At 43.6% G+C, this 27,816-nt stretch overlaps 1 protein-coding gene and 1 long non-coding RNA gene across 6 annotated transcripts in view; one reads left to right on the top strand and one right to left on the bottom strand.

The window, feature by feature from the left end:
• The window catches only part of LOC113219736 (PHD finger protein 12-like), a 32,468-nt gene extending 5,745 nt beyond the window's left edge, over positions 1-26,723 (top strand). Inside the window, exons 2-4 of one of the 2 annotated variants that reach the window (XM_026447104.2) lie at positions 20,747-20,819; positions 23,530-23,923; positions 26,075-26,723. In XM_026447104.2, coding sequence (XP_026302889.1) covers positions 20,747-20,819; positions 23,530-23,923; positions 26,075-26,214 — 607 coding nt within the window. In that variant the 3' untranslated portion in view covers positions 26,215-26,723. The remainder of the gene's footprint in view (positions 1-20,746; positions 20,820-23,529; positions 23,924-26,074) is intronic. The other variant, XM_026447105.2, reaches the window with a different exon arrangement.
• On the bottom strand, positions 153-22,822 carry LOC111520818. Of its 4 annotated transcripts, none has more exons than XR_002724768.2 (4): positions 22,645-22,822; positions 21,545-21,655; positions 17,939-18,028; positions 153-1,510 (listed from the first exon to the last, which is right to left on the bottom strand). It is a non-coding gene; the product is annotated as an uncharacterized LOC111520818 (long non-coding RNA). The 4 variants fall into 4 exon arrangements; XR_002724769.3 differs by lacking the exon at positions 153-1,510 and adding an exon at positions 8,105-9,524; XR_002724770.2 differs by lacking the exon at positions 17,939-18,028 and having other exon boundaries at positions 22,645-22,816.
• Positions 26,724-27,816: the final 1,093 nt, after the last annotated feature.

Raw genomic sequence — 27,816 nt, 5'->3', positions numbered from 1 at the left:
TCAACCTCCTGAGCAGCTAGGATTACAGGCGCATGCCACCAGGCCTGGCTAATTTTTTTGTAATTTTGGTAGAGACAGGGTTTCAACATGTTGGTCAGGCTGGTCTCGAACTCCTGACCTCATGATTTACCCACGTGGGCTTCCCAAAGAGCTGGGATTACAGGCGTGAGCCACCACGCCCAGCCTTGGAAAGAGATATGTTTTTAAGTGTCCCTTGGTGAACCTGACTTCATCATAATTATCATGCCATGAGTTGAGCTTTCTGAAAGTTCTGGTCACTGAACTGATCCCAAAAAGTCTGTTGAAAATTAGAATAACCAGTTCAGCTTTAGTTGCCACTGACCCATCTTTCTGTTTGAGATCGGTAGGATTGTTGTCACTGACAGAGTGAATACTATGGGGCATCAGTAATCAGGATGATAAAACTGGCTGGTTTCCTGTGATTGCCTTCTCATGGCATTTTGCTCCAAACAGACTGAGGGACCAAAATGGTCTGATTGAGAAGTGCATCTACCTCAGCAGACCTCAGCATGGTCCCTTCCTGTCAGACAGATTTCTGTAGCATTTGCCTCCGCATGTTATATTTGGAATTGTTGGCCAGCTTTCCTCTCTCTGGTGTTGGCAGCGAGATCCAAAATGAGGTTTTCGAAGAATGAGAGTAAAAAGGTCTCTGTGCACAGGCAAAACTAAGCTCAGCTTGGAGTTTTGCATGTTTTCAGTGAGTCGTAACAAAGGTTTCACACATAGAATAGAAAACTGCCTTGCAGAAAATGTTTGATGTTTGAAGTGGGGTTGTTTGTTTGTTTTTGGAGACAGGGTCTCCAAAGCTTGATCCTAGCTGCCTGCAGCCTCAAACTCTGGGCTCAAGTGATCCTCGCACTTAAGCCTCCCAAGTAGCTGGGACCACAGGAATGTTCCACCATGCTGGGCTAATTTTTTTATTTTTTTTTTAGAAACAGGGTCTCACTATGCTGCCCAGGCAGGTCAAGAATCCTCTCGCCTTGGCCTCCCAAAGTATTGAGATTACAAGAGTGAGCTGCCATGCCCAACCTGTTTGAACTTTTAAGGAGGTGGTTTTTCTGATTTTCTTGTGTTTAGCTCCTCATTAGAATAATATCAGGCAAGTGATGGATTAAAATACATTAATTTTAACATCTTGTCAGTATGTTTTTGATATTGTAAGTGCTTAGAAGCCTGGCACTGGTGAACTGGAGGTGACAACATCTAGATTCCATCTCCTCACCCAGCCCCATCAATAGTAAAATGATTCTACAGTAAACAAACCTAATTTGGTTTTATGTTTATTTTATTTATTTATTTGTTTTGCATTTTCTGTGTTGAATTGGAATCTAGGTATGTCGTATTGTCTTTTTTTTTTGAGACAGAGTCTCACTCTGTTGCCCAGGCTAGAGTGCAGTGGCATGGTCTCAGTTCACTGCAATCTCCACATTCCCGGTTCAGGTGATTCTCCTGCCTTAGCCTCCTGTGTCATGTTGTCTTAATGGTCCACCTAAATAGGGAAGATACAGTAATGTTCAATTTTAACTCAGGTTCAGATGCATGCTTCTTAATGTAGGGCTTAGGGGCTTCTTATGAAATGAGTGCAAGTCTCAGAAATATTTAAAGTGGAAAAGGAGGTTATACTCTTGAAAGATGATGGTTTTTGTGTAAAGTAAGGCAAGTACTTAGTAGTACTGTTATAGGAAATTTTTCACTTAAGGTCTGTTCCAAAATTAATTACCATACTCAATAAAAGGTAGGATGCAGTTATAATCTCATCAATCTGCTGCTGTTCCTTAAGGTTCTCAAAGTACTTTATAGATAGCTCCACTAATAATATATTAATATATTAGGACAGTTTTGGCCTTTGTAAATGACGTGTATGTTTTTAATAGATATAAAGGTTCAAAGGAATATTTAGGTACTGCTTGCATTTGAATCTGGAGATGGGATACATGTTGATCTGTTGTAAGTTCTTGGTCAAGTACGCCTCCAGGAGTATTTTTGAAAGTTAAATCAGTAATGTTCAATAAATTGTCTAATCTTAATTTAAAAGAAATTCAACTAGTCACTATTAATGTGTTGAATGAAACACTGGTTTTTGTTAACCTGAGTGAAAGTACAAGTGATACCTAAAATTACTTGTGGAGCTCAGTGAATCTTTCCAAGGTTCATCCTGGTTGTAGCATTTATCAGTACTTACATAGCTTTTTAATGGCTAAACAATATTCCATTGTATGGATGTACATTTTATTTATTAGTTCATTAGTTGATAGACACTTGAGTTGCTTCTGCTTTTTGGTGTTGTAAATAATGTTGTGAACATTTGGGTGCCAGTTTTCTTTGCTGTTAGTTTTGGTTTTGTTTGTTTGTTTTTTGAGACAGAATCTAGCTTCGTTGCCCAGGCTGAAGTACAGTGGAGTGATCTCAGCTCACTGCAGCCTCTACCTCCCAGGTTCAAGCGATTCTTCTGCCTCAGCCTCAAGGGTAGCTGGGATTACAGATGTCTGCCACCACACCCGACTAATTTTTGTAATTTTAGTAGAAACGGGGTTTCACCATGTTGGTCAGACTGGTCTCATACTCCTAACCTCAAGTGATCTGCCCGCCTCAGCCTCCCAGAGTGCTGGGATTACAGGTGTGAGCCACCACGCCAGCCAGGGTGCAAGTTTTTATGTGCAAGTTTTCATTTCTCTTGGATGTACACCTAGAGGCAGAATTTTTTGGCTCTTATGGTAACTCTTAACCTTTTGAGGAACTACCCATTTTCCAAAGAAGCTGCATTATTTTACTTTCCCACCAGTAGCATAGGAGGGTTCTAGTTTCTCCACTTCCTTGATAACACTTGTTATTTTCTGCCTTCTTGATTAAAGCCATCCTAGTGAGCATGAAGTGGTATCACATTGTAGTTTTGAATCAGATTTTCCTGAAGGCTAGTGATGTTAAACTTTTTTTCATGTGGTTATTGGCCATTTGTATGTTTACTTGGAGATGTCTATTCAGATTTTTGTCCATTTTTAATTGAGTTGTTCGGTTTTTTTAATTGAGTTATGAGAGTTCTTTATATGTCGTAAATATAAGTTCCTTGTCACATATATGATTTTCAAGTATTCTTCCATTTTGTGGGTTGTCTTTACACTTCCCCCATCTTTTTATTTATTTATTTATTTTTATTTTTTTTAATTTTTTGTGTGTTTTCTTTTTTTTTTTTTTGAGACAGAGTCTCCTTCTGTTGCCCAGGCTGGAGTAACAGTGGTGTGATCTCAGCTCACTGCAACCTTCACCTCCCAGGTTCAAGCAGTTCTCCTGCCTCAGCCTCCTGAGTTACTGGGATTACAGGCACCTGCCACCACGCCTAGCTAATTTTTGTATCTTTAGTAGAGACGGGGTTTCACCATGTTGGTCAGGCTGATCTCAAACTCCTGACCTCGTGATGTGCCCGCCTCGGCCTCACAAAGTGCTGGGATTACAGGTGTGAGCCACCACACCCGGCCTGTTTATTTATTTTTAGAGGCAGTCTTGCTGTGTCTCCCAGGCTGGAGGGCAGTGGCACAGTCATAACTCACAGTAACCTCCAACTCCTAGGCTCAAGCAATCCTCCCACCTCAGCCTCCTGAGTAACTGGGACTACAGGCATTTGCCACTACACACGGCTAATTTTTTTCTTTTTTTGTAGAGATAGGGTCTCACTGTGTTACCCAGGCTATTCTCAAACTCCTGTCCTGGCTTCAACTGATCCTCCTGCCTCAGCCTCTATTTTTTATTTTTGAATCTTAACCTAACAAAAGATGGTTGATTTAAGCACACTTTAATATCTATGCCTGTATTATCTCTGTAATGTCAGTAAATGAAGAATTTCTTCTGTGAGTTCCAGTCAGGATGGTACATCCCAGTGAAGAGAACCTTACGATGTGATTTGGTATGTTGTTGTTTCAACTTTTCTGGATGTCCCTTCCTAGCAAAGAAGTCTAAAGCTGTATTATTGCCTTAGAGGAAGTACAAAGAATCTACCATCTTTCTTTAGATAGGATGCTCACCTGTCACCCACTAGCCACAACAGAATTTATGTGTTTGAGCACTTCTCATACTTGGAGGACCCTAGTTTAAGAAAGAAGATTTTGGCTGGGGGCAGTGGCTCACACCTGTAATCCCAGCACTTTGGGGAGCCGAGGGGGGTGGATCACTTGAGGTCAGGAGTTCGAGACCAGCCTGACCAACATGGTGAAACCCTGTCTCTACTGAAAATAGAAAATTAGAGGCTGGGCGCAGTGGCTCACACCTGTAGTCCCAGCACTAGGAGGCCGAGGCGGGCCAATCACGAAGTCAGGAGATTGAGACCATCCTGGCTAACACAGTGAAACTCGTCTCTACTAAAAATACAAAAAATTAGCTGGGCATGGTGGCGGGTGCCTGTAGTCGCAGCCACTTGGGAGACTGAGGTAGGAGAATGGCGTGAACCCAGGAGGCGGAGCTTGCATTGAGCCGAGATCGCGCCACTGCACTGCAGCCTGGGCGACAAAGCAAGACTCCGTCTCAAAAAAAAAAAAATTAGCCGGGCGTGGTGATGCACGCCTCATAGTCCCAGCTACTCGGGAGGCTGAGGCAGAAGAATCACTTGAACCCGGGAGGTGGAGGTTGCAGTGAGCCAAGATCACGCCATTGCACTCCAGCCTGGGCAACAAGAGCGAAACTCCATCTCAAAGAAAAAAAAAAAGAGAAATTTTAATTGTCTCAGTTTTATTGGTTGTAGTGGAAATAATTTCAGGTCAATTAAACTGTGCTGTCTTTTGAGTCCAATTAATAAGAACAAAAAGTTGTTTGTATATTGCAGCAAACTCACCTGTTTATTTGTATCTTTATATAAGCCCAGATAACAGTAAATAGAGAGTGCAGAGAATATTTACCTGACAGTTTTATATGGATCATAAAAAGAAACATCTGCTTTGATCCTCCCAAGAGGATTTTTGCTACCTAAAAATGCAGATGTCCTGCTTCTTGAACAGAAATGGGTGTACCTTTTCTCCCACAAGTGAAAAGTAATAGAAAATATATTAATACTCTTGGCTTTTGATAATGGCTAAACATACTGAAATCCATCTCTCAACTTTCTTGTCCCAACCCCAACACAGAGACAATTCCTTGAGTATACAGTTAAGTAGGCCACCCTGGTAAAAGATTATGTTTGGGTTTATGGTAGCCCTTGTACATTAATGCAGCACAGGCTCCTGGAAATGCATTCAAGTTTTAAGATGCCAGCATTTTAAGTCACCAGAACAAAAAAAAAAAAAAAAAGTCTGTTTTCCCCCCTCCACTGGGCTCCTCCTTTGACTTAGAGGCCCCAGGGAGTACAACATAGCCAGCGCATTGCCATTCAATGAGTGACACTTAGAAGAGAACCTCTGCATAATGCGTGCCTCCCAAGAGAACACAGGACAGGAGTACGGCTGTCCCCCTGCCAGTTTCCTGAAAGAGGAGGACATTGTATTCAGTGCAAGTCCTAGACCAAATTTCAGAAAGGCACTTTGGTATCGCAAATTTGTCACCGTGCCCAGGACGCATGCACAGGTCACTAGCTGACTGCTTTTCCCATGACTTGAGAGCAGTTAAGAAGAATGGGAATGTGATTCCTTTTTCTGCCTGCCATTTCCAGATATCAAAATCCTCATCCTTTAAGCCTAAAGTTATTCCTAAATCTAAGTCGTCTCGGCAAATAAGAACAAAGATGAGGTTTTAGCACATTTTGTATGAGGCAAAAGCTGAGGTGTACAATAGACACTAATAAAAGGAGGAATACATGAGTTGACCCATCAGCAAGAAGGAACTTGACTACTACATAGAGCTGTTGTGGAATTCACAATAAGTAAATTACAAGTGCACCTTGCAGGTTGATGCCATTTTCAAAGTAATGAAAAACTCAACTTGCTCACTCAAAGAGTGAGTCCCTTTTGCTCTGCTGCCTACTTTCTCTTTTGCTGTAATCATACTACATAAATGCTCACTAAACTACTTGAAAGCCGGAGGCTGACCCATTTCCTTTTCTCACTGCTGTGTAATTCCTAGTGGTATTATAGATAAGAGACGTGCAAAGGTAAACACTAGTTGGGGAACAAAAATGATATCTGGGTTATAACAAGTGGATGATACCTTTGTTAACACGAACACAAGGTAGAATTTCTTTTCCCCTAATTACATTTGCTTTCTTTTAAGTTAATCACTTTGGTGTTTAATTTGTACCTCTCCCCTGTTTTCTGACAAATTGTACAGGATATCTCCCAGGAAATGTTTCTCAGCCTTGACAGAACAAAAGACATATAGAGTAACAGCAGGGCAGGGAGAAACTCCGTGCCTGAATGTAGCGTCAGTCTTTCCCACTGATCCGGGCTCTCTGCGTGAGGCTCTTTTTGAAATAAGCTTGAGTGAGCAAAAGAGTACTCTGCAGGGTTTGAATTTAACCGTAGCCCAAAGACATCACTTTACCTCCAAGCCAGGCAGGGATAAGAGAACCTCTCAGAATTGCTAGCAAGCTTGAGGTCCAGGTGGACCCCTGTTTGTGGCAGCACAAGCACCTTTTTTATTCAGCTATGATCCTCAGAGGGATGTTAAATATTATCTTTCTCCTATCTACATTTGTGCAGAGAACAGAGCAGAGAAACTAATGAAATGCACAGAGCTTCAAGTGAATTTAAAGAAGCCTCTGCATTATGAAATCAGGCAATGGTGACCTACTCTTGCTTTTCTTTCCACTACCCCTAGGCTCCTGTGATGAGTTGAGTGCTTGTTAATTCCCACGTTCACTAAACCATCATAGTTCTGCTGATTCTCAGTTTTAGAGGAAAACTCTACAGTGAACTTTTTCAATTAGCAGTCATCAATTACTGGTCAGAATACATTATAATTGTGAAAAATATACTCCATTAATCTCATGAAATGTGCCTACACCTGTAACTTGTCATAGTTCTATACATAGGTTGGCTATATTTAACTTTCCTTGATCTTATTTGCCATTTTTTGCCAACGTATCATCTAAAATGTAGGGAGAGTTGTCAGTAATTTTGACTTTTTAATAAATATTACTTTGCTTTGTCATTTTTGTTTTGCTGTATCCCTCCTTTGTGGTCCTTGTGGTTTTGCCTGGCATGGGTGACACTTAGCCATTTTTACTTAGCAAACTGTCATACCAAAGGAAATGCCTAATTCTATGATATCAGACATCTGACTGCCGGCTACAGTTTGTTGGTGTTGAAGTAAGCTGTATGTTAAGAAAAGTATCTCCATTTTAATTTGTTATAGCATGTCCAAGGTTTATATGCTTGCTGCCTTTCTTTGAGGGCTCTCCTCAGATCTCACCATTTGTGTGTAAACATGCAGACTTTTAGGGTGATCATTCTCTGGTTAGGGACCATCTGAAAGAAAATTGGACCAAAGGGGAAAATCATGGCTCTGGAGAAGTATGTTCAACTCATAAACAGGTCACTGGTGGGTATAACTGGAAGGCTTTGGAAGCCCAAGTCAGCACTGAGCTGTGGCATCAAACCACGGCAGCACAGTTTGACAGCATGCCCAGGAGATTACTTCAGTCCTGTAGGGTGGGGAGCTTTGATGTTTATGAGTACAAGTGGGGGATGGGAGAAGGTAAGGGTAAAAGAAGGCGGGTATAATCCCTATGCTGGCATGGCCCAAATAATATTATTCTCCCTCTTGCCTGTTTTTATTGACCCTGTCAGGGGAGGGTAAATTAAACAGAAGTCCCTCCTTAGGAAAAAACAACCAGGTCTTAAGTAGAAACCTGCTCTGAGGCCGGGTGTGGTGGCTCATGCCTGTAATCCCAGCACTTTGGGAGGCTGAGGTGGACGGATCACGAGGTCAGGAGTTCAAGACCAGCTTGACCAACATGGTGAAACCCCATCTTTACTAAAAATACAAAAATTAGCCTGGTGTGGTGGCGGGCATCTGTAATCCCAGCTGCTAGGAGGCTGAGGCAGGAGAATCACTTGAACCGGGAGGCGGAGATTGCAGTAAGCTGAGATCGTGCCGCTGCACTCCAACCTGGGTGACAGAGCGAGACTCCATCTCAAAAAAAAAAAAAAGGAAATAAAGAAACCTGCTATCTTGATTTTATTGAGTTTTAAATACATTGTTAGTATTTTTTGTTTTCTGAGCCTTTATAGAATTTTAAGTCCAATATATATAAACAGTAAACTGGCCCAGATTCCTGAGCTATGTCTGCAAGAAGTGTGTCACCTGGCTATTTCCTTTTTCTTGATAGTCTGCTAAAATTTGGCAATAGAATAGTACCCAGTTTTCCATACCTCTGAGACTCTTCCAGAATACAGAGTTGACAGTTGTTGGTTCTTCCTTCCAATGGAATGTTCCCAAGAGTGTTAGAAAGTTACTGTTGAGGCCAGAATTTTGTCCCTTTTTCAAAACATGTGGGCTCTAGCATCTATCATGAGGTGAATGAATGAAGCCCCTTTTTAAAATGTTTGCACCCCAGCCCATCTTTCTTTGCAGAGAAGCCAGAATTGCAAGAATAGCCAAACCAGGCTAGTGATAGATCAGGCCCTTGGCACTGAGGCTCAGCTTGTAGAAAAGTTAGCAGAGGCAAACGACTGGTATAAATGTTAGTGCTCTACTCTCCGTCCTTCCTTTTTCCCCTGTACTAAGTAATAACACTCGTATCCAGGTGTCCTTTACTGGGAAGATGCCACTAACCAGCTCTACATAGAAGGCGATAAAACTTGGGGACACAGTCAGCCAGTTTAAAAAGATTGTTTGCCTGTGGAAGTGACGCAACTAGCTAGGTTTCTCAATGGGGCATTTGTAATGGCCTGGCACTTCATCCATTTCCTGGTTAACACTCTAAGGCTTTGCATGAAAAAACCAGCAGTCCTTGTACCTTTTTATGTACTTTGTGGCGTTAGTGGTATTTGAGTCGGTAGCCAGGATGAAGGAGGATAAGGGATTGAGGTTGAGGGACTGTATGAATTTTCTCCATCCCTTTAATATCCTTCAGTATAGCTATCTTCCTGCAAAAGACAGGCCATACTTGAAGAGAAAAGCTGATGCCCACACAAGTGTCCAGCGGAAGCTTGCTATTTCTGCTGACGTTTAAATTTCATTAAATTTTCCCTCAAAGCATACACTTTAAAATTTGGGTGTATTAATGCAGCTTTTACTTTAAATTAAACTTTACCCAGCACCACGTAGCTTTTCCAGGACATAAGTATGTTTTCATTTTTAAAAGGCTGGTTCTCTGTGCTCATGGGTCCCTATATAGAGCAAGATGGCTGCTAGGAGGCTGAGGCATGATTGTGGTCCTTTCAGTGATCACCTTCACTCCCCATTTTGGCTAGTACCAACACATCTTCTGAACTGGCTGAGGGCCGCAGGGCCAGTCTGAAGGAGAGTAGTCTTGTTCTGAGCACGTATTATGTTTTGCAGTTTGTCTTACACAGTGCCACTAAATATAATTGCAGGATTTTTATCTGGTAGTGGTCCTCAGATGGATGGATGAGCCCCGTGAACTGTGAAATTAAAAATCAAAACTGCTCAGTCCTATTGTTTGTTGGCTGAACACCTCTTCCCCTACCAAAAAAAAGGGTGGGGATGCATACAGATGATGGTAGGGGCAGTGAACTCTTTCTTAGTCCAACTGATGTTTTATTTCAACTGAAACTGCCATAGATGGCTAGAGAGCTTCTGATTCCTGAAGAATTACAGGTTCTGACAAGAAGGACCCTACCAGTTCATGTGACTGACCTCTTTTGGAAGAGAACTCGCTTAGTAGGCTGTTGGTATATTGTATATGGATATGCTATTTACATAATGTTCTTGTTAAGTATTTGTATTAAATAGAATTATTTTGTTAATCCAGAAAGAGAAAATGGAGTGTGCTTTTTCTTAAATATTTTTCATCTACTTGCTTTCTTTTGGACTAAGATATACACCAAAGCTTTTAATTTTGGTTAAGTGAGATTTTCACGTGTCTCAGACTGCCTTTGGCTCAAGTGTTAAAATGTCAGTGTCGCTTAGGTGGGTGGACAGTTATAAGCAACACATCAGTAACCTCATATATATTTAAAAAAAAAAAAAAGTCCAGAGCCCAATACCATTTTTATCTACATGTTGTGACACAAAAAAAAGGTCTCTAAAATAAAAGGCAGTCTTTTTGCTTCCCGATCGCTTTTCTCTCCCTCTACCTCTCGCCTCTTCCCTTTGTTCTCTTGTTCCCCCATCTTCCCTCTCCCCTCCATTTCCAGATTGAGAAACTGCTTGTGCTGGATGGATAATTAACATGGTGCTGTGGAGCAACAGGTCCCATTGGTAGCGACTAAATCTGAAGTAAATGTTAATGTCGTGCAGGTTCACATGTATTAATAGGCAAGGGAGGTGAGTAAGGTTAGACTCAGATCAACCACATTGGTATATGGCTTGAAATAGATCCTCTTAATTAGAGAGCCAAGAACCATGACAACTACCAACATCTTCCACTTGCAGTGTTGAGCTGCAGCCTTATTAGTGAATGCAAGACATTCTAAATTAAAACTGGACTTTATCCTTGGGCTAACAGTTGGGATCATCAGGCTCTGGGCTCTGATTTGAATCTTTGAAACAGAGGTCTGTCAGTACAGGCATTACAGTTAGCTGAGGGATGTGTGTTTGTGGTTTTCTCTTTGATGACTCTAGAAATAGACTGATCTAGATACCCTTCTCAGCATTAGAGATGGGCCATTTGGATTTGTTTATGGAAGTCTAGGTATGTTGGAGTCATGCTGCAGAGGTTGGCTTTAGGAATTGGTTTGTATGTAAATATTACTCGTAACACTTTGTAGGCCCTCTAGGCCTCATGGAGAGCCACACCAAACTGAGAAATATGTCTTCCAATTGAATGTACAGTCTGAAGATTCAGGGCTTTATTGTTATGAACAGCTTTATAACTAACAACATGTCTTTAAGATCAGGTAGTGGTTAAACTAGTGAGCTAGGGCCAGGAGTGGTGGCTCACACCTGTAATCCCAACACTTTAGGAGGCCAAGGAGGGCGGATCACTTGAGGTCAGGAGTTCAAGACCAGCTTGGCCAACATGGTGAAACCCCATGTCTACTAAAAATACAAAAATTAGCCCAGTGTGGTGGTGCATGCCTGTAATCCCAGCTACTCAGGAGGCTGAGGCACAACAATCTCTTGAACCCGGGAGGCAGAGGCTATGGTGAGCTGAGATCGCACCGCTGCACTGCAGCCTGGGTGACAAAGCGAGGCTCTATCTCAAAATAAAATAAATAAAATAGTGAGTTATAAAAGCAATGAACAGTCGCTTTCTGGCCAGGAATTGTAGACCAGGGCCTTTTAACAAATGATCTGGAAGGAAACTTATCAACAGCAGTGAAGATGGAAAGATATTCTGCAAGAGCTCTGTCTTCAGAGGGCACTGTCATTTCTGCCTATGGAAAAGAATGCCTGTCTCATAGCAATGCAGGCTGTGCTCTTTTGAAGCCAGAAAATAAAATAAGGTCCTTGACCTGTTGGCTAAAAAGCTTCCAAGACAAGCCAGCTCGGGTACAGAAGACAACTATTCCAGGGCTCACCATCCCAAGTACTCAGATAATTCTCAGAAGGAATTGAAAGGTTCAAACACACTGGGTGCAGTGGCTCATGCCTGTAATCCCAGCACTTTGGAAGGAAGAGGCGGGTAGATCACCTTAGGACAGGAGTCTGAGACCAGCCTGACCAAGATAGTGAAATCCCGTCTCTACTAAAAATACAAAAATTAGCTGGGCATGGTGGCGGATGCCTGTAATCCCAGCTACTCCAGAGGAGAATCGCTTGAACCCGGGAGCCAGAGGTTGCAGTGAGCAGAGATCGCACCATTGCACTCCAGCCTGGACAACAGAGCAAGACTCCATCTCCAAAAAAAAAAAAAAAAAGGAAGAAAAGAAAGGTTCAAACACTATTGTGCTCTAGACAGACTTAAGCATTCATTTTCAGGAGAAATGTCCCCACTCCTAGAACCTTCCTTTTATCAGTTATTTTATCAAAATGCAGAAACATACCAGCTTCTGAAACTATGGCTTCCTCCTGAACTCCTCACGATCCTTAACTTCACTGTCTTTAAAGGCTCACTGGCTGAATTAGCATTTGTTAAATAGCTCTGAATTATGAAAAGAGTAGGAAAAAGCCCATTGTCACCTTCAGGGACCAAATGTCCAAACTTTGGGGCTCTTCGTTGATTCTGGCATCTGTAAGCAATTGAGTTTTATATGGGTCTTTATGGTAAGAATCAGTTTGTAGTTGATTATATATGGTCTTATTCCTGCATGTCCTTTTCACCTTGTCTCCAACCCATGATCCCAAAAATCAAGAACCACGTCTGAAATACCAGCACGTAGCACATTGCCTAGCCTAAAATAAACATCCAATAATGTTTGAGTGGATGGATGATTTTGATCCTCTCTCCCCAAGGCTATTTTTTTTTGAGGCAGGGTCTTGCTCTGAAGCCCAGGTTGGGGTACGGTGGTGTGGACACGGCTCACTTCAGTTTTGCCCTCCTGGACTCAAGTGATCCTCCTGCCTGAGCCTCCCAAGTAGCTGGGACTACAGATGCATGCCACCACATGAGCTCATTTTTGTATTTTTTGTAGAAATGGGGTCTCACCAAGTTGCCCAGCCTGGCCTCTAACTCCTGGGGTCAAGCAATCCTCCCACCTTAGCCTTCCAAAGTGCTGGGATCACAGGTGTGAGCCACAGCCTGGCCTAGGCTACTTTTTTGATGGGGTAGATGATAATTTGTTTGCTTTGCGTTCATTTTTCAGTGTGGTATCTAGTACACTGATGAGAAAGGCATGGGTACTCAATAAATATTGACTGATGCAGAAGGAAATTTTCAGCCTTGAGGTTAAGGAGGGTACCCTGATGGATATTTCACTGTGTACCCCAGAAATAAGAAAACTAAAGGTTCTTAAAAAAACAACTTGGGCTCTGAAGCATATCCCGAGAGTGAACCATAAACAAAACAACAACAACAAAAATAGCTTAGGCTCAAGATTTCAAAGAGCCAGTAACTTTGATTTGGGTTCCAACTCTGCTACTTAGTGGCTTTAGATAAGTCCGTTTCCTCACCTGTAAGATGGAAATAAGAATTATCTCAGAGTGTGGTAGTGAAGATCAAATAAGAACATCTGTTAAAATACTTTGTGAACTGTAATACCTAGATGTCAATGAAATTATCACTATGCTATTTCTAGGCTTTAGGTTAAGAAACACATTGATGTCTTTACAAAAGCAGCATCTGCTCATTATAGTGTTTTCACTGCTGAGCAGCTGAAACTCTGGTAAAGTAATCTCAGTGTTACGTGACTTTTAACTTTTAATTTTTTTTTTAATAAAGGATGACCTCCAGCACCCTGCCTTCATTGATACATGAGGATGAGAGGGAGCGAGGGCAGAGTCTTTTTTTCTTGACAAGCATATCATGATTTAACGACTCTCGTGTGCTTGTAATTGTTTCAGAGTTGCACACTAGGCTTATGGGAATACCATTCTTTCAAGGAAGGAGGGGTTTTGGTTTTTGTTTTAGGAGGAGCCTCGCTCTGTCACCCAGGTTAGAGTGCACTCAATGCAGTCTGGGCTCACTTCAACCTCCACCTCCTGGGTTCAATCAATTCTCTTGCCTCCATAGCTGGGACTACAAGTGTACACCACCACACCCAGCCAAATTTTGTATTTTAAGTAAAGACGGGGTTTTGCCATGTTAGCCGGGTTGGTCTCGAACTCCTGACCTCAAGTGATCCACTCACCTTGGCCGCCCAAAGTGCTGCGATTACAGGCGTGAGCCACCACACCCAGCTGTGGAAGTTTTGAGATGGACAGCTGAGGTGGGGAGTCCTCAGAGTAAATACATGAGTACCATGAGGCTGCAGAATCTCCTTACTCCCTGGAATCCTTTCCCTGTCATCAGTATTTCTCATATGGAGCAAAACAGCCTCTTTCAGAATTGGTTCCTGAGCCTACCCCAATGACAGTGTCTTTCCTGGAACCGTTTCATGAATCCCTTTCCTCTAAAAAATTTGCATTGAGCCGGGCGCAGTGGCCCACACATGTAATCCCAGCACTTTGGAAGGCAGAGGCAAATGGATCGTTTGAGACCAGGAGTTCAAGACCCAGTCTTCGGCAACTTAGTGAAACCCTATCTCTACAAAACATACAAAACTTAGCCCAATGTAGTGTTATGCGCCTGTGGTCCCAGCTACTCAGGAGACTGAGGTGGGAGAACTGCTTCAGCCTAGGGGGTCAGGGCTTCAGTGAGCCAGGCTGGAGTGCAGTGAGCCACTGCACTCCAGCCTGGGTGACACAGTGAGACCCTGCCTCAAAAAAAAGAAAGAAGTTTGAATTGAAAAGCTGCTTTCTAAATAGCTTGAAGGTAATTAATTGCTTGGAGCAGAGAGGAAACATGGTCATGAGAAAGCTTTATAATGGGTGATTCCTGTGTTCCAGCTGTGCCCATGATGATCATTTTCTAAGATCTTTCTTTCCTATCCATCTAATCTTAGATATTACTGCCTTCTCCCAAGATACCATCTTTCTTTTTTTTTTTTTTTTTTTGAGACGGAGTCTCGCTCTGCCACCCAGGCTAGAGTGCTGTGGCTGGATCTCAGCTCACTGCAAGCTCCGCTTCCTAGGTTCACGCCATTCTCCTGCCTCAGCCTCCCGACTAGCTGGGACTACAGGCGCCCGCCACCTCGCCCGGCTAGTTTTTTGTATTTTTTTAGTAGAGACGGGGTTTCACCGTGTTAGCCAGGATGGTCTCAATCTCCTGACCTCGTGATCCACCCGTCTCAGCCTCCCAAAGTGCTGGGATTACAGACTTGAGCCACCGTGCCCGGCCGATACCATCTTTTCAAATTTGTTATTTCAAGATGCATGTTCTGTCCCTAAGAAAGCAACAAATCTTGGCTGGGCCGAGTGTTTCATGCCTGTAATCCCAGCACTTTGGGAGGCCGAGGCAGGCAAGATCATTTGAGGTCAGGAGTTCGAGACCAGCCTGGCCAACATGGTGAAACCCCATCTCTACTGAAAAAGCAAAAATTAGCTGGACGTGGTGGCAGGCACCTGTAATCCCAGCTACTCGAGAGGCTGAGGCAGTAGGATCGCTTGAATCCAGGAGGCAGGGATTGTAGTGAGCCGAGATCACGCCACTGAACTCCATCCAGCCTGGGTGATACAGCGAGACTACATCTCAAAAAAAAAAAAAAAAAAGCAAATCTTAAGAAGTGATAGCCTTGGCCAGGCGCAGTGGCTCACGCCTTAATCCCAGTACTTTGGGAGGCCGAGGCAGGCAGATTACTTGAGGTCAGGAGTTCGAGACCAGCCTGGCCAACATGGTGAAACCCTATCTCTAAAAAAAAAAAAAAAATTAGCTGGACATGGTGGCGGGCACCTGTAACCCCAGCTACTCGGGAGGCTGAGGCAGGAGAATCGCTTGAACCCAGGAGGCAGGGGTTGCAGTGAGCCGAGATCACACCACTAAACTCCATCCAGCCTGGGTGATACAGTGAGTCTACATCTCAAAAAAAAACAAAAGCAAATCTTAAGAAGTGATGACCTTAGCCAGGTGCAGTGGCTCATACCTGTAATCCCAGTACTTTGGGAGGCCGAGATGGGCGGATCACTTGAGGTTAGGAGGTCAAGACCAGCCTGGCCAACATGGTAAAACCCCATCTCTACTGAAAATATAAAAATTAGCCAGGCGTGGCACGGTGGCTCACACCTGTAATCCCAGCACTTTAGGAGGCCCAGGCAGGCAGATCACAAGGTCAGGAGATCAAGACCATCCTGGCTGACACAGTAAAACCCCATCTCTACTAAAAATAAAAATAAATAAATAAATAAATAAACCAGGCGTGGTGGCGGCCGCCTGTAATCCCAGCTACTTGGGAGGGTGAGGCTGGAGAATGGTGTGAACCTGGGAGGCGGAGCTTGCTGTGAGCTGAGATCGCGCCACTGCACTCCAGCCTGGGCGACAGAGCAAGGCTCCTTCTCAAAAAAAATTTTTTGGAATGATGGCCTCGGTCTTTTAAATGTTTTGTCTTCATCTGGGAGATAATGCTTGGGTTTCCCTGGACTACTCCCTAAATTTATCCCCTATCCATACTTTAGGGCAGACTTAACAAAAGGAGCCTATGGTCATTATCTAGAATTCTGAGAAATGTGTGGTTTTCTTTGTTTGTTTGTTTTTTGTTGTTATTTTTGAGACAGGGTCTCACTCCGTTGCCCAAGCTGGAGTGCAGTGGCACGATCACAGCTCACTGTAGCCTCTACCTCCCAGGCTCAGGTGATCCTCCCACCTCAGCCTCACAAGTAGCTGGGGCTGGAGGCGCATGCTACCTCACCTGGCTAATTTTTTGTATTTTTAGTAGAGGCGGGGTTTCACCATGTCACCCAGCCAGAGGTGTGTTCTTAAACTTGGTAACTCTAAAAGTGATCCTTTAGAAACCAGCAAGATACGCCCAGGCATGGTGGCTCACGCCTGTAATCCCAGCACTTTGGGAGGCCGAGGCAGGCAGATCATGTGAGGTCAGGAGTTCGAGACCAGCCTGACTAACATAGAGAAACCCCATCTCTACTAAAAATATAAAATTAACCAGGCGTGGTGGTGCATGCCCGTAATCGGGAAGCTGAGGCAGGAGAAGCACTTGAACCTGGGAGGCTCAGGTTGCGGTGAGGCAAGATCACGCCATTGCACTCCAGCCTGGGAAACAAGAGTGAAACTCCATCTCAAAAAAAGAGAAAAAAGAAAATAAACCAGCAAGATGCTACTTCTGAGAGCCTCTTAATACAAGTTTTAAGCATTTTACCCCTGTGTCAAGATAAATGAGATTAAAAATCAAATTGTTTAAAGAAGAATAAAATGAGTAGAGGTGGGATGGTTCAATAAGTTCAGGTTTGCCAGTATGGACTTGGACTCCTGCTTCATCTCATTGGTTAGTAACTTAGAAAACATAAGTAATTTCATGTATGACTTAACCAACAAAACAGATGCCTGCCCAGTTGCATTACCTTGCCTCATAGCTTTGAAGGATTACACTCACTTCCTAGAAGCCCATTCTTTAGTGTTCCCCAGTCTTTAAAGCTTTATTGAGTACCTGCTACATGCCAGGCATTGTACAGGGTGTGGAGGTACAAAGGCAAATGAGGCATGGAGAAGGGGATTCAGACATGTAATGGTTTGAATACAGTGTGGTGCAGAAGTACTCTGGTGAACCAGAGACTTTCAGAGAAAGCTTTCTGGAAAGAATACCTGACTTGAGTCTCAAAAGATAAAGAGTTTACCAGGTGAAGCGGTTGGGGAAGAGTGATGTAGTTGTGGGTAGTAGCCCTGGAGTAAGCAGAGACAACAGATGAGAAACAGTATGGGCTGTGTAGGGAGCCGGCCAACTGATCGAGCTGGAGAAAGAAGAGGGTTCTGGCCACAGGGGTCTTGTCTTCAATACTGAGGAGCTTGAACTTTATCTTGTAATGGGTCGGGGAGGGGCATCATTGAAGGGCTTTTAAATCAGGAGAGTGATATGATGGGAATTGTGTCTTGGATAATCATTCTGCCAGCAAGGTTGAGAATAGATTGAGGAAAGCCTGAAGGGTGGCCGAGAGACCATTCACGTCTTGGTGAAAGATCTAAGCCCATTCCACCTTACCTTACCCTTCTCTACTTTGAATGTTTGATGTAGGATATCTTGGTACAAAGCCAGTGGGCAGATGAACAGAAGTGATGAGAAACAGAATCAGAAGTGACACCCTTCAGGGTTAATCTTGATAGGACAGCTACTGAAGCATAGCAGAGTCTGTAGGCCTTTGAAAATTACTTGCATGCATTTCAGTAGTTTAGATATGGCCTTTTGCAGAATTACATTGGCAAGAATGAGCAGAGACTTAAGGTGACATTCACCTGTGATCCTCTCGGGCTTGGAGACCTGTCCTAGCAGGCCATTGTTTTTCCAGTTTCCTGATTCCTGGTAAGCATCCTCCTGAGATTTCACTAAGGAAACAGGAAGCAAGGGAAGTAATGAGCTGTGAAGCCTTGGTGGGCATCTGACATGTATGCTTAGGGCTCTGGGGAAACAGGGAGCTAAGAAAATTTGCCAAGTCAAGTGCTATTTTATGTAGAAATGGTAAAACAGCATAACTTTAAGTGCTGAGAAAATAAGGAGAGTCCTTGTATAGTAAAAATACTCAAGTTTTTTTTTGTTTTTTTTTTTTTTTACTATTTCTCCCATTCTTCGAAGAAAAATTTCCTGCATACCATTCCAAGTAGGTTACTTAACCAAGAACCCAAAGATAGGAATTTCTTTTTTGTTTTCTTGTTTTTTTTTTGAGACAGAGTTTCACTCTTGTTGCCCAGGCTGGAGTGTAATGGCATGATCTCGGCTCAGCGTAATCTCCGCCCCCTCGGTTCAAGCGGTTCTCCTGCCTCAGTCTCCCGAGTAGCTGGGATTACAGGTGTGTGCCACCATGCCCGGCTAATTTTGTATTTTTAGTAGAGATGGGGTTTCTCCATGTTGGTCAGGCTGGTCTTGAACTCTCGACCTCAGGTGATCCACCCACCTCCACCTCCCAAAGTGCTGGGATTACAGGCGTGAGCCACTGCGCCCGGCATCAAAGATAGGAATTTCTTAAGCACAGATGTAGTCTGTTTTGTTTTTTGTTTTTGAGACGGAGTCTCGCTCTGTCACCCAGGCTGGAGCGCAGTGGCACTATCTCGTCTCACTGCAACCTCTGCTTCCCAGGTTCAAGCCATTCTCCTGCCTCAGCTTCCTGAGTAGCTGGGACTACAGATGCACGCCGCCACCTCCCCCAGCTAATTTTTGTATTATTGGTAGAGACAGGATTTCACCATGTTGGCCAGGCTGTTCTCAAACTCCTGACCTCGTGTTCTGCCTGCCTTTCGCCTCCCAAAGTGCTGGGATTACAGGCTTAAGCCATCATGCCTGGCCTGTTTTTTGCTTGCTTGTTTGTTTGTTTATTTTGAGATGGAGTTTCACTCTTGTTGCCCAGGCTGGAATGCAATGATGTAATCTCAGCTTACTGCAACTTCCACCTCCTGCGTTCAAAGGATTCTCCTACCTCAGCCTCCCAAGTAGCTGGGATTACAGGTGCCCACCACCACACCCAGCTAATTTTTGTATTTTTAGTAGAAATGGGGTTTCACCATGTTAGCCAGACTGATCTCGAACTTCTGATCTCAGGTGATCTGCTGTGTGCACAACCTCTATATTATAAAGATACAAGGAGGGAAGAGATCCAATCATTGTCCTAGTCCCTCTAATAAAATAAATAAGAGAACTACTGAAATGGGCAAAGCATGAGAAGTGCCAAAAGAGAACTAAACCATGCAGTAAGAGGTCCAAGATACAGGAGTAATATGAACTCATGGAAAAGCTGTTTGGTTATCTATTGTTGCATGACAAACTACACCAAAACTCAGTGGCCTGTTACAGAAACTCGTTATTATCTCTCACAGTTCTGAGGGTTGCCTGGGCTCTGCTGGGTGGTTTTTCTGTTTCACATGATGTTGGCTGGGACTGCAGTAATTTGGAGGCTTCACTGAACTGGTATGTCACATACCATGACTCACTCACATAGCAGTAGTTGCTGCTGTGTGTTGGCTTGGAGTTCAGCTAAAGCTGTTTTTTTGTTTTTTGTTTTCTCAAGATGGAGTTTCGCTCTGTTGCCCAGGCTAGAGTGCAGTGGTGTGATCTTGGCTCACTGTAACCTCCATCTCCCAGGTTCAAGCAATTCTTCTGCCTCAGCCTCCCAAATAGCTGGGATTACAGGCATGTGCCACCATACCTGACTAATTTTTATATTTTTAGTAGATATGGGGTTTTGCCATGTTGGCCAGGCTGATCTTGAACTCCTGACCTCAAGTGATCCACCAGCCTCAGCCTCCCAGAGTGCTGGGATTCCAGGTGTGAGTCACTGTGCCCGACCCAAAACTGTTGATTAGAATACCTTGTCTCCTCCATGTCCTCTCTCATAGCATGACAGCAGGGCTCTAAGATGGAACTTTCCAAGCATATTTTTTAAAAAGTAGAATCTGCAGATCTCTTAAGGCCCAGCTTTGGAAGTTGCAACATTGTCACCTCTGCTGCATTCTGTGATCAAAAGCAAGTCATAAGACAAGCACAATTCAAGAGGAGGGAAAGGGACTACCTGTGGATGGGAGGCAGAGCAAATAATTTGCAGCTGTCTTTAATCCATCACAGCTGATTGAGGCAGATATGAAAGGATGAATAGAGTTTTGACAGGCATAGCTTTCTAAAGGAAGGGTATTCTAGAGGAAGAAATAGGAAGTCTTCCATTTGATTAGTGGGAAGAGCACCTGAAGGGGTCTGGGAAGATGGAATGGGACCATGTGACAGGGCTTTGAACAGCAGTTCGAAAAGCTTGGCCCTACACTAACAGGCTTTAAGAAAACAGTGTGGAGGACCTCTCAGTTATTTTATTATACCTTTCCCTACAAACCCAGTGTTAATAGCTCTGGATTTGACTTCTGTCTCTGAGGCGTGGGAAGGGATGCTCACTCCTTAGGTTATTATGAGTGATGCTGACTTAGGCATTTTGAAGGAGGAGACAACCCTAGCAGTCCTGCAGACCTGTCCACAGTAGGAGTTTAGGAACATGCAAACCTAGCTAGGCTTTTCCTACTGCCTCAAAGGGCTAGTTACTTAGTCTTGCCCTTGTCTGTTCCCCACAGTAACCCTCCACTGAGTGAAGAAATGTTGCCTCCTGGAGAGTGGATGTGTCACCGGTGCACTGTTCGCCGAAAGGTAATAATGCTGCTTTCTGAAGACTGTCCAGAAAGCCTGATCCAGAGCACTGATATGCTAGAGCTAAGACGACCTAGCCCTGAAGGCATTCTTGTCCCTTCTTCTTGTCTCTTCCAGCCCTGGAATCACCCCACTCTTCCCATGGTGACTGTTTGGAATCCAGTAGGGCCTAAAAATCCAAACATGGGCTGCTGAAATGGGCAGAAGAGGTGTGTTAACTTACTGAGCCGTGTTTAGTCACTAGTGACAGGAGTAGTCTTATCTTCTTGTTAACCTCCTAATAAGTGGCCTGAATGTGGCAGCCTTATCCATGACTGAAGAACGAAGGCTGCTTCTCCAGCTTGATGGAAAATGGAGTTTTCTCTCACCCCAAGGCAAATAAGTCACTGGTATCCAGAGACTTGTCAAACTGACGGAGAGGATTTTGAACCCATTTGTACCCCAAGTTGCCTAATCTTTCTTTAGCTTCCTGTCCTTCAGCTTTGATAATTCAGTACTGGCTTCAAGAATATGGTTTATTATTTTCTACTTTCAGAACTCTTGTGGGCAACAAGAGCTATATTCTCCCTTATTAAAAAAGGAAGTAGGTGTGCTTGCACCCAGATTATGATTGACCCAACCCTCAAATTATAGGCTATGGATTAGAATTTGTGCATTGTAATCCACTCCCCTGTGCTCCCCACACTAATTATACACCAAGCAACTTTCCTATGTTGTGACCTCACCTCTATTTGCCTGGTCCCCGAACGTGATGTCACAATGAATGATGACTTCCTTGGTTGCAGAAACAGGATGAGATGATTCAGGTTGTGGTTTATGTGTGTAACAGTTTCAGCCTTTAAGAAAGAAAGTAAACAAGCAGACATTATTTTTCAAATATGTGCATAAGGGTTCTTATTGAAAAGCAAGCCAAAGCCAAGTCAACCACCTAACCACAGCTGTGGTTGAATTTCTCCATAAACCAAGCTATCTTCCAGCCTCTCCACCTTCCAAGATCCTTTCCTGTGCATCCCTAATTAGGTAAGAGCAGGGCCAGTTAGAGGCACCTGCCAGCTAAGAGCCCTCTCAAACTTGCCACTCAAAAAAGCTGGACCTGAAAAGGTTTAGGGGAGCTGAAGGAAAAGAGGTAAAGAGGGTGGAGAAAAGGAAATACTATGTTAGTTCGTATGCCAGGTGTTTTAATTATGTTATCCCATTATCTATTCATCCAGCCATAGATGGATACCGAATGCTGCCAGTAGATTTCCATTTTAGAAAGGAAGAAACGGAGGCTCAAAAATGTAGATTAACTTTCCCAAGGACTCAAAGGAATTGACAGAACCAATATTTAAACCAAATTCTCTCATTCCAAACCTCTGTTACGTCTTCATCAGTTTTCTAGGAGCAGAGCTACTTGTTGGGGATTATAGTATGCCCTTTCCTAACAGGGCACTTCTCCTAAGATGCCTCTTACCTTTCACATGGACCTCTTTGCCTCCCAGTGCCAAGTCTGCCTTTTCCACCATCACCAGCACTGCTCCCCTTTGGCCCCCTGTATTTACACTGAAGTGAACTGAAATAATACATCCTCTGGCCTTCATCAGCTCCTGACATTCAGGTCCTATCATGATTCGTAGTGGAAGCACTAGGTCCTACTCCAACTCCAAATTATCTCTTTCATATATATGACCCTTTTTATCTCCCTCTACCATATCCCTGAGAGGAGAAGGAGAAAGATTTTTCTGTCTCATTTTACAGATGAAGAAATTCTTGCCCACCAGCATGAGTCACCACAAGGTCAGAGGGAATCAGTTGCAGAAGTAGGACAAGATCACAGGTCTCCTACCTGGAGATCAGTGTTAAACCTTCATTTGACCACTCTATTTGGAGTCCTGGAGGAAAATGTTCTATCAGATAGATATCCAGTCCTACTGAGTACACTTAATCTTTTTCCATTTCCTCACTTTCTAATAAGTGTCACTTATTTTGAGCAAAGTTTTTAAAACCATTCAGGAGGTCAGGAGGCTCTATAGTGACCTCATTGTTTTTTTGTGTGTTTTTGTTTTTTGTTTTTTGTTTTTTTGAGATGGAATCTTGCTCTGTTGCTCAAGCTGGAGTGCAGTGGCGCAATCTCAGCTCACTGCAACCTCTTCCTCCCAGGTTCAAGCGATGCTCCTGCCTCAGCCTCCTGAGTAGCTGGGATTACAGGCGTGTGCCACCACACCCAACTGATTTTTGTGTTTTTAGTAGAGACGGGGTTTCACCATGTTGGCCAGGCTGGTCTTGAACTCCTGACCCCAGGTGATCTGCCAACCTCAGCCTCCCAAAGTGCTGGGATTACAGACATGAGCCACTGTGCCTGGCCCATTGATTTTTACTATTAGTCTCACTAAATTTATTCTCACTGTGTTACCTTTTTAGCCCTTTACCCTATACTTTATAGATGTTGTATGTCATATGATGAGTTAGTGTTGATGATATATATTTTGTATAGTTATTCCTAACTTTCCATGCTTTTTGGTGATTCTCTGATGCAACAGTTTTGTCAGCTTTAGTTCAATTATAGTTGTGTCAACTTTAACAGACCAGTGTTCCAAGTCACCAGGTAGATGAGTCTGTCATATGTGAAGGCCTTTTACAATTTTAGTTAGTGGTCTACCAGGACTTTGTAGCACCCATCTCTTTGTTTCATGGTACTTTTCATGATCGGCCCACCTGTTCATTTGCACAGAAACGAGAGCAGAAAAAGGAGCTGGGTCATGTCAATGGACTGGTGGACAAATCTGGCAAACGGACTACATCCCCCAGCAGTGACACTGACTTGTTGGACAGATCGGCCAGCAAAACTGAACTAAAGGCCATTGCCCATGCTCGGATCCTGGAAAGGAGAGCCAGCAGGCCTGGCACGCCCACATCCAACGCCAGCACAGAGACCCCCACCTCTGAGCAGAATGATGTCGACGAAGACATCATTGACGTGGATGAGGAACCAGTAGCAGCGGAGCCAGACTATGTGCAGCCCCAGCTGAGGCGGCCCTTTGAGCTGCTGATTGCTGCCGCCATGGAGCGGAACCCCACCCAATTTCAGTTGCCTAATGAACTGACTTGTACCACTGCACTACCAGGTCAGCCAAACCATCATCATATCCCTCCCCAACCCCAGTTTCCCCAAAGGACCAGCACAAAAGCAGTGCTGCCTGTGGAGTCACTGTTCATGTAGCTACTGTCTTGGGTTCCTGTTCCTGGTTCTGCTTGAAGAGATTTTTGAAGGTCTTAGCCATTACAGAGCTTACTCAGTTTTCCATTTTCTCAGTTTCTGAACTCCTTTCCTACCCCCCCGAATTATCTTTTTCCTTTTTTTTTTTTTTTTTTTTTTTTTTTTTTGAGAAAGAGTCTCACTTTGTCACTGAGGCTGGAGTGCAGTGGTGCGACCTCAGTTCACTGCAACCTCCGCCTCCCAGGTTCAAGCAATTCTCGTGCCTCAGCCTTCCAAGTAGCTGGGATTACAGGCGCATGCCACCATGCCTGGCTAATTTTTGTATTTTTAATAGAGATGGGATTTCACCATGTTGGTCAGGCTGGTCTTGAACTCCTGACCTCAGGTGATCCGCCCACCTTGACCTCCCAAAGTGCTGGGATTACAGGTGTGAGTCACCACACCTGGCCCCAGAATTATCTTTAAAAATATAGATAGATAGACAGATAGATAGATAGATGTATATTGTACATTCACATAGTTCAAACATCAAAAAATATTAAGGGCTACAATGAAAATTTCCCTCCCACCCATCTGCCATTTGCCTACTTTCCACCTTCCTGCTCTTCACAGGTAACCACTGGTTGATTCTTCTCAAATTTCTTTGTGCATGTAAAAGCAAATACAGATATATGCTGATTAATTTCCCCTTAAGTAACATACTAGGTAACCCATTCTATACCTTGCTTTTTTTGTTGTTGTTTTCACTTTAAAATATTTTCTTGAGGTCTTTTTATATTAATATAGATTGTTTTTTTTTTTTTTTGGAAACAGTCTTGCTCTGTCACCCAGGCTGCACTGCACTGTGGTGCAGTGGTATGACCACAGCTCAAGCAATCCTCCCACCTCAGCCTCAGCCTCCCAAGTAGCTGGGACCACAGGTGCACACCACCACACCCAGCTAATTTTTATATTTTTTATAGAGACGGGGTCTCACTATGTTGCCAGGGCTGGTCTCGAACTGTGCTCACATGATCCTCCTGCCTCGGAGGCTCCCAAAGTGCTGGGATTATAGGCATGAGCCACTGCACCTGGCCTTCTCACTTTTTTTAATGGTGTCATAGTAGTTCATTATACAGATACGTGATTATTTATTTAACCAATTTTCTATTAATGGACATTTAGGTTCCAAATCTTTTGTTACTACTGGTAGTGTTTCAGTGAATAACTTTGTAAATACATTATTGTATACATGTATAGATGTGTGACTATATCTATAGGACAATAACATTGCTGGGTCAAAACTATGCATTTATAGTTTTGATAGATATTGCCAGATTGTCCTCCATTCTTTTTTCTTTTTCTTTTTTAAGTCCTGGCTTCTTGATACCGTAAAGCTTCTAGGTCTTACTTTTTCCTCCCAGAGAAAGTGAAATTGGTAGACTTAAGAAGAATGCATATGGAAGCAAAGCTTCTCTGATTTTGATGAAAATGTGGGCCAGGTGTGGTGGCTCACACCTGTAATCTTGGTACTTTGAGAGATCGAGACAGGAAGATCGCTTGAGGCCAGGAATTGGAGACCAGTCTGGGCAACATGATGAGACCCTGTCTCTCAAAAAATAAAAATAAAAAAGTTAGCTGAGTTTGGTGGCCCACACCTGTAGTCCTGGCTAATATGGAGGCTAAGGCAGGAAGGTTGCTTGAGCCCAGTAGTTCAAGGTTGCAGGCCAACTCCACAGAATAGTCCTTGTTGACTACGTGACTTGGACATTTACATTTCTTAGGTTGCCAGTATCTAACCTAGCATTTCTGACCATTTTATGTTTGCAAAACAGTTAGATGTGTTTCTGCCATAGAACAGATGACTTCTGATTCTGACTTATGTATTAGTCTCTTTTTTTTCTTCCTTTCTCATTCTTTTTTCTAACTTAAAATCAATCCCAGGGGCCTTAGAGAGAAATCCACGCCTAGGTCATGGCACATGCTTAAGATCCATTTTTGTCACTTAATGTTGTTTCCGTATTACAGTCTAGGAACTCAGAAGCCAGGGATAGCTCAGCACCATCACTTTCTTTTCTAGGTTCTAGCAAGAGGAGAAGAAAGGAGGAAACAACAGGGAAAAATGTTAAGAAGACACAGCATGAATTAGATCACAATGGTCTCGTTCCCTTACCGGTCAAAGTCTGCTTCACGTGTAACAGGTATTTTCTTTCATACTAAGGGGCTCTTTCTCATATTTAGCAAATGATACTTTTTCTCTCATCACCTCTTCCAGACCAGGTATGTTAAATGGGAACAGCCCATATTCGGATAGTATGAGTAAACGGAGACTGACTAATGGACTGATGAGAGCCTTTAATGTGTATGTGTTAACAACATATTTTCTGAAGAATCACAGTATAGGAGTACTGTGAACTGTGTTGAGGCCGAGCACAGTGGCTCATGCCTGTAATCTCAGCAATTTGGGAGGCCAAGGCAGTCAGATTGTTTGAACCTGGGAGCTTGAGATCAGCCTGGGCAACACAGTGAAACCGTGTCTCTACAAAAAAAAAATTTTTTTTTAATGAGCCAGGTATGGTGATACGCACCTGTAGTCCCAGCTACTCGGGAGGCGTAAGCAGATTAGCCCTGGAGGCTAAACTGTGATCATGCCACTGCACTCCAGCCTGGACAACAGAGCGAGACCCTGTATTTTAAAAACAAAACCAATTACGCCTATAATCCCAGCACTTTGGGAGGCCGAGGCGGGCGGATCATGAGGTCAGGAGATCAAGACCATCCTGGCCAACATGGTGAAATTCCATCTCTACTAAAAATACAAAAATTAGCTGGGCATGGTGGCATAGCGCCTGTAGTCCCAGCTACTCCAGAGGCTGAGGCAGGAGAATCACTTGAACCCGGGAGGCGGAGGTTGCAGTGAGCTGAGGTCGCGTGCCACTGCACTCTAGCCTGGTGACAGAGCGAGACTCCATCTCAAAAAAACTGTGTTTAGACACTAGAACAAGAGGAGTTGGACTTAAACTAAACATTAACTTGAATCACTAAAGATAAATTTAAAAGTAGTATAAGGATCTACGATAGTGTATATTGGACTGGATAACTTCCAAAAGCCCCTAGGGCTGCCCCAGTTGTAGTGTCTGGGACACAGGTTTCCTTCAAACAGGATTTCTTTGACAGAAACCAGCTGCTTCAGTTACTGAAGCTGGACTTGTTGGCTTAGGTGTGTTAGAAGTACTGTATTATTGTCAGAGCAGAGTAGTAAGAGAAAGTAACTATCAAAAAGAAATATTTCACAGCAAACGCTATAGGGAAAGGGAACTAGATAGTAGAGTGGCAGAACTCTGAGCCAGGACAAACTGTGGCTCCAATGCATCTTGGGGACCCCAGAAGTATTGTAGTTACAAATCGTAGTTGTCATTTGCTTAGTCCTCCTCCCTTGAACCCTGCTTACATGAATACATTACAAAATCATCTTTCCAGCACACCTCTAATTGTCAGTTCTGCTGAGTGCTTCATACAGAAGATAAATATTTTCTTGGCCGGGCACGGTGGCTCAAGCCTGTAATCCCAGCACTTTGGGAGGCCGAGACGGGCGGATCACGAGGTCAGGAGATCGAGACCATCCTGGCTAACATGGTGAAACCCCGTCTCCACTAAAAAATACAAAAAACTAGCCGGGCGAGGTGGCGGGCGCCTGTAGTCCCAGCTACTCGGGAGGCTGAGGCAGGAGAATGGCGTAAACCCGGGAGGCAGAGCTTGCAGTGAGCTGAGATCCGGCCACTGCACTCCAGCCCGGGAGACAGAGCGAGACTCTGTCTCAAA

The sequence above is a fragment of the Piliocolobus tephrosceles genome, chromosome 16 (genome assembly GCF_002776525.5).
Source record: "Piliocolobus tephrosceles isolate RC106 chromosome 16, ASM277652v3, whole genome shotgun sequence".
Lineage (NCBI taxonomy): Eukaryota > Metazoa > Chordata > Mammalia > Primates > Cercopithecidae > Piliocolobus > Piliocolobus tephrosceles.
Note: the sequence above shows the minus strand (reverse complement) of the source record. Positions and strands in the feature narration are given on the sequence as shown.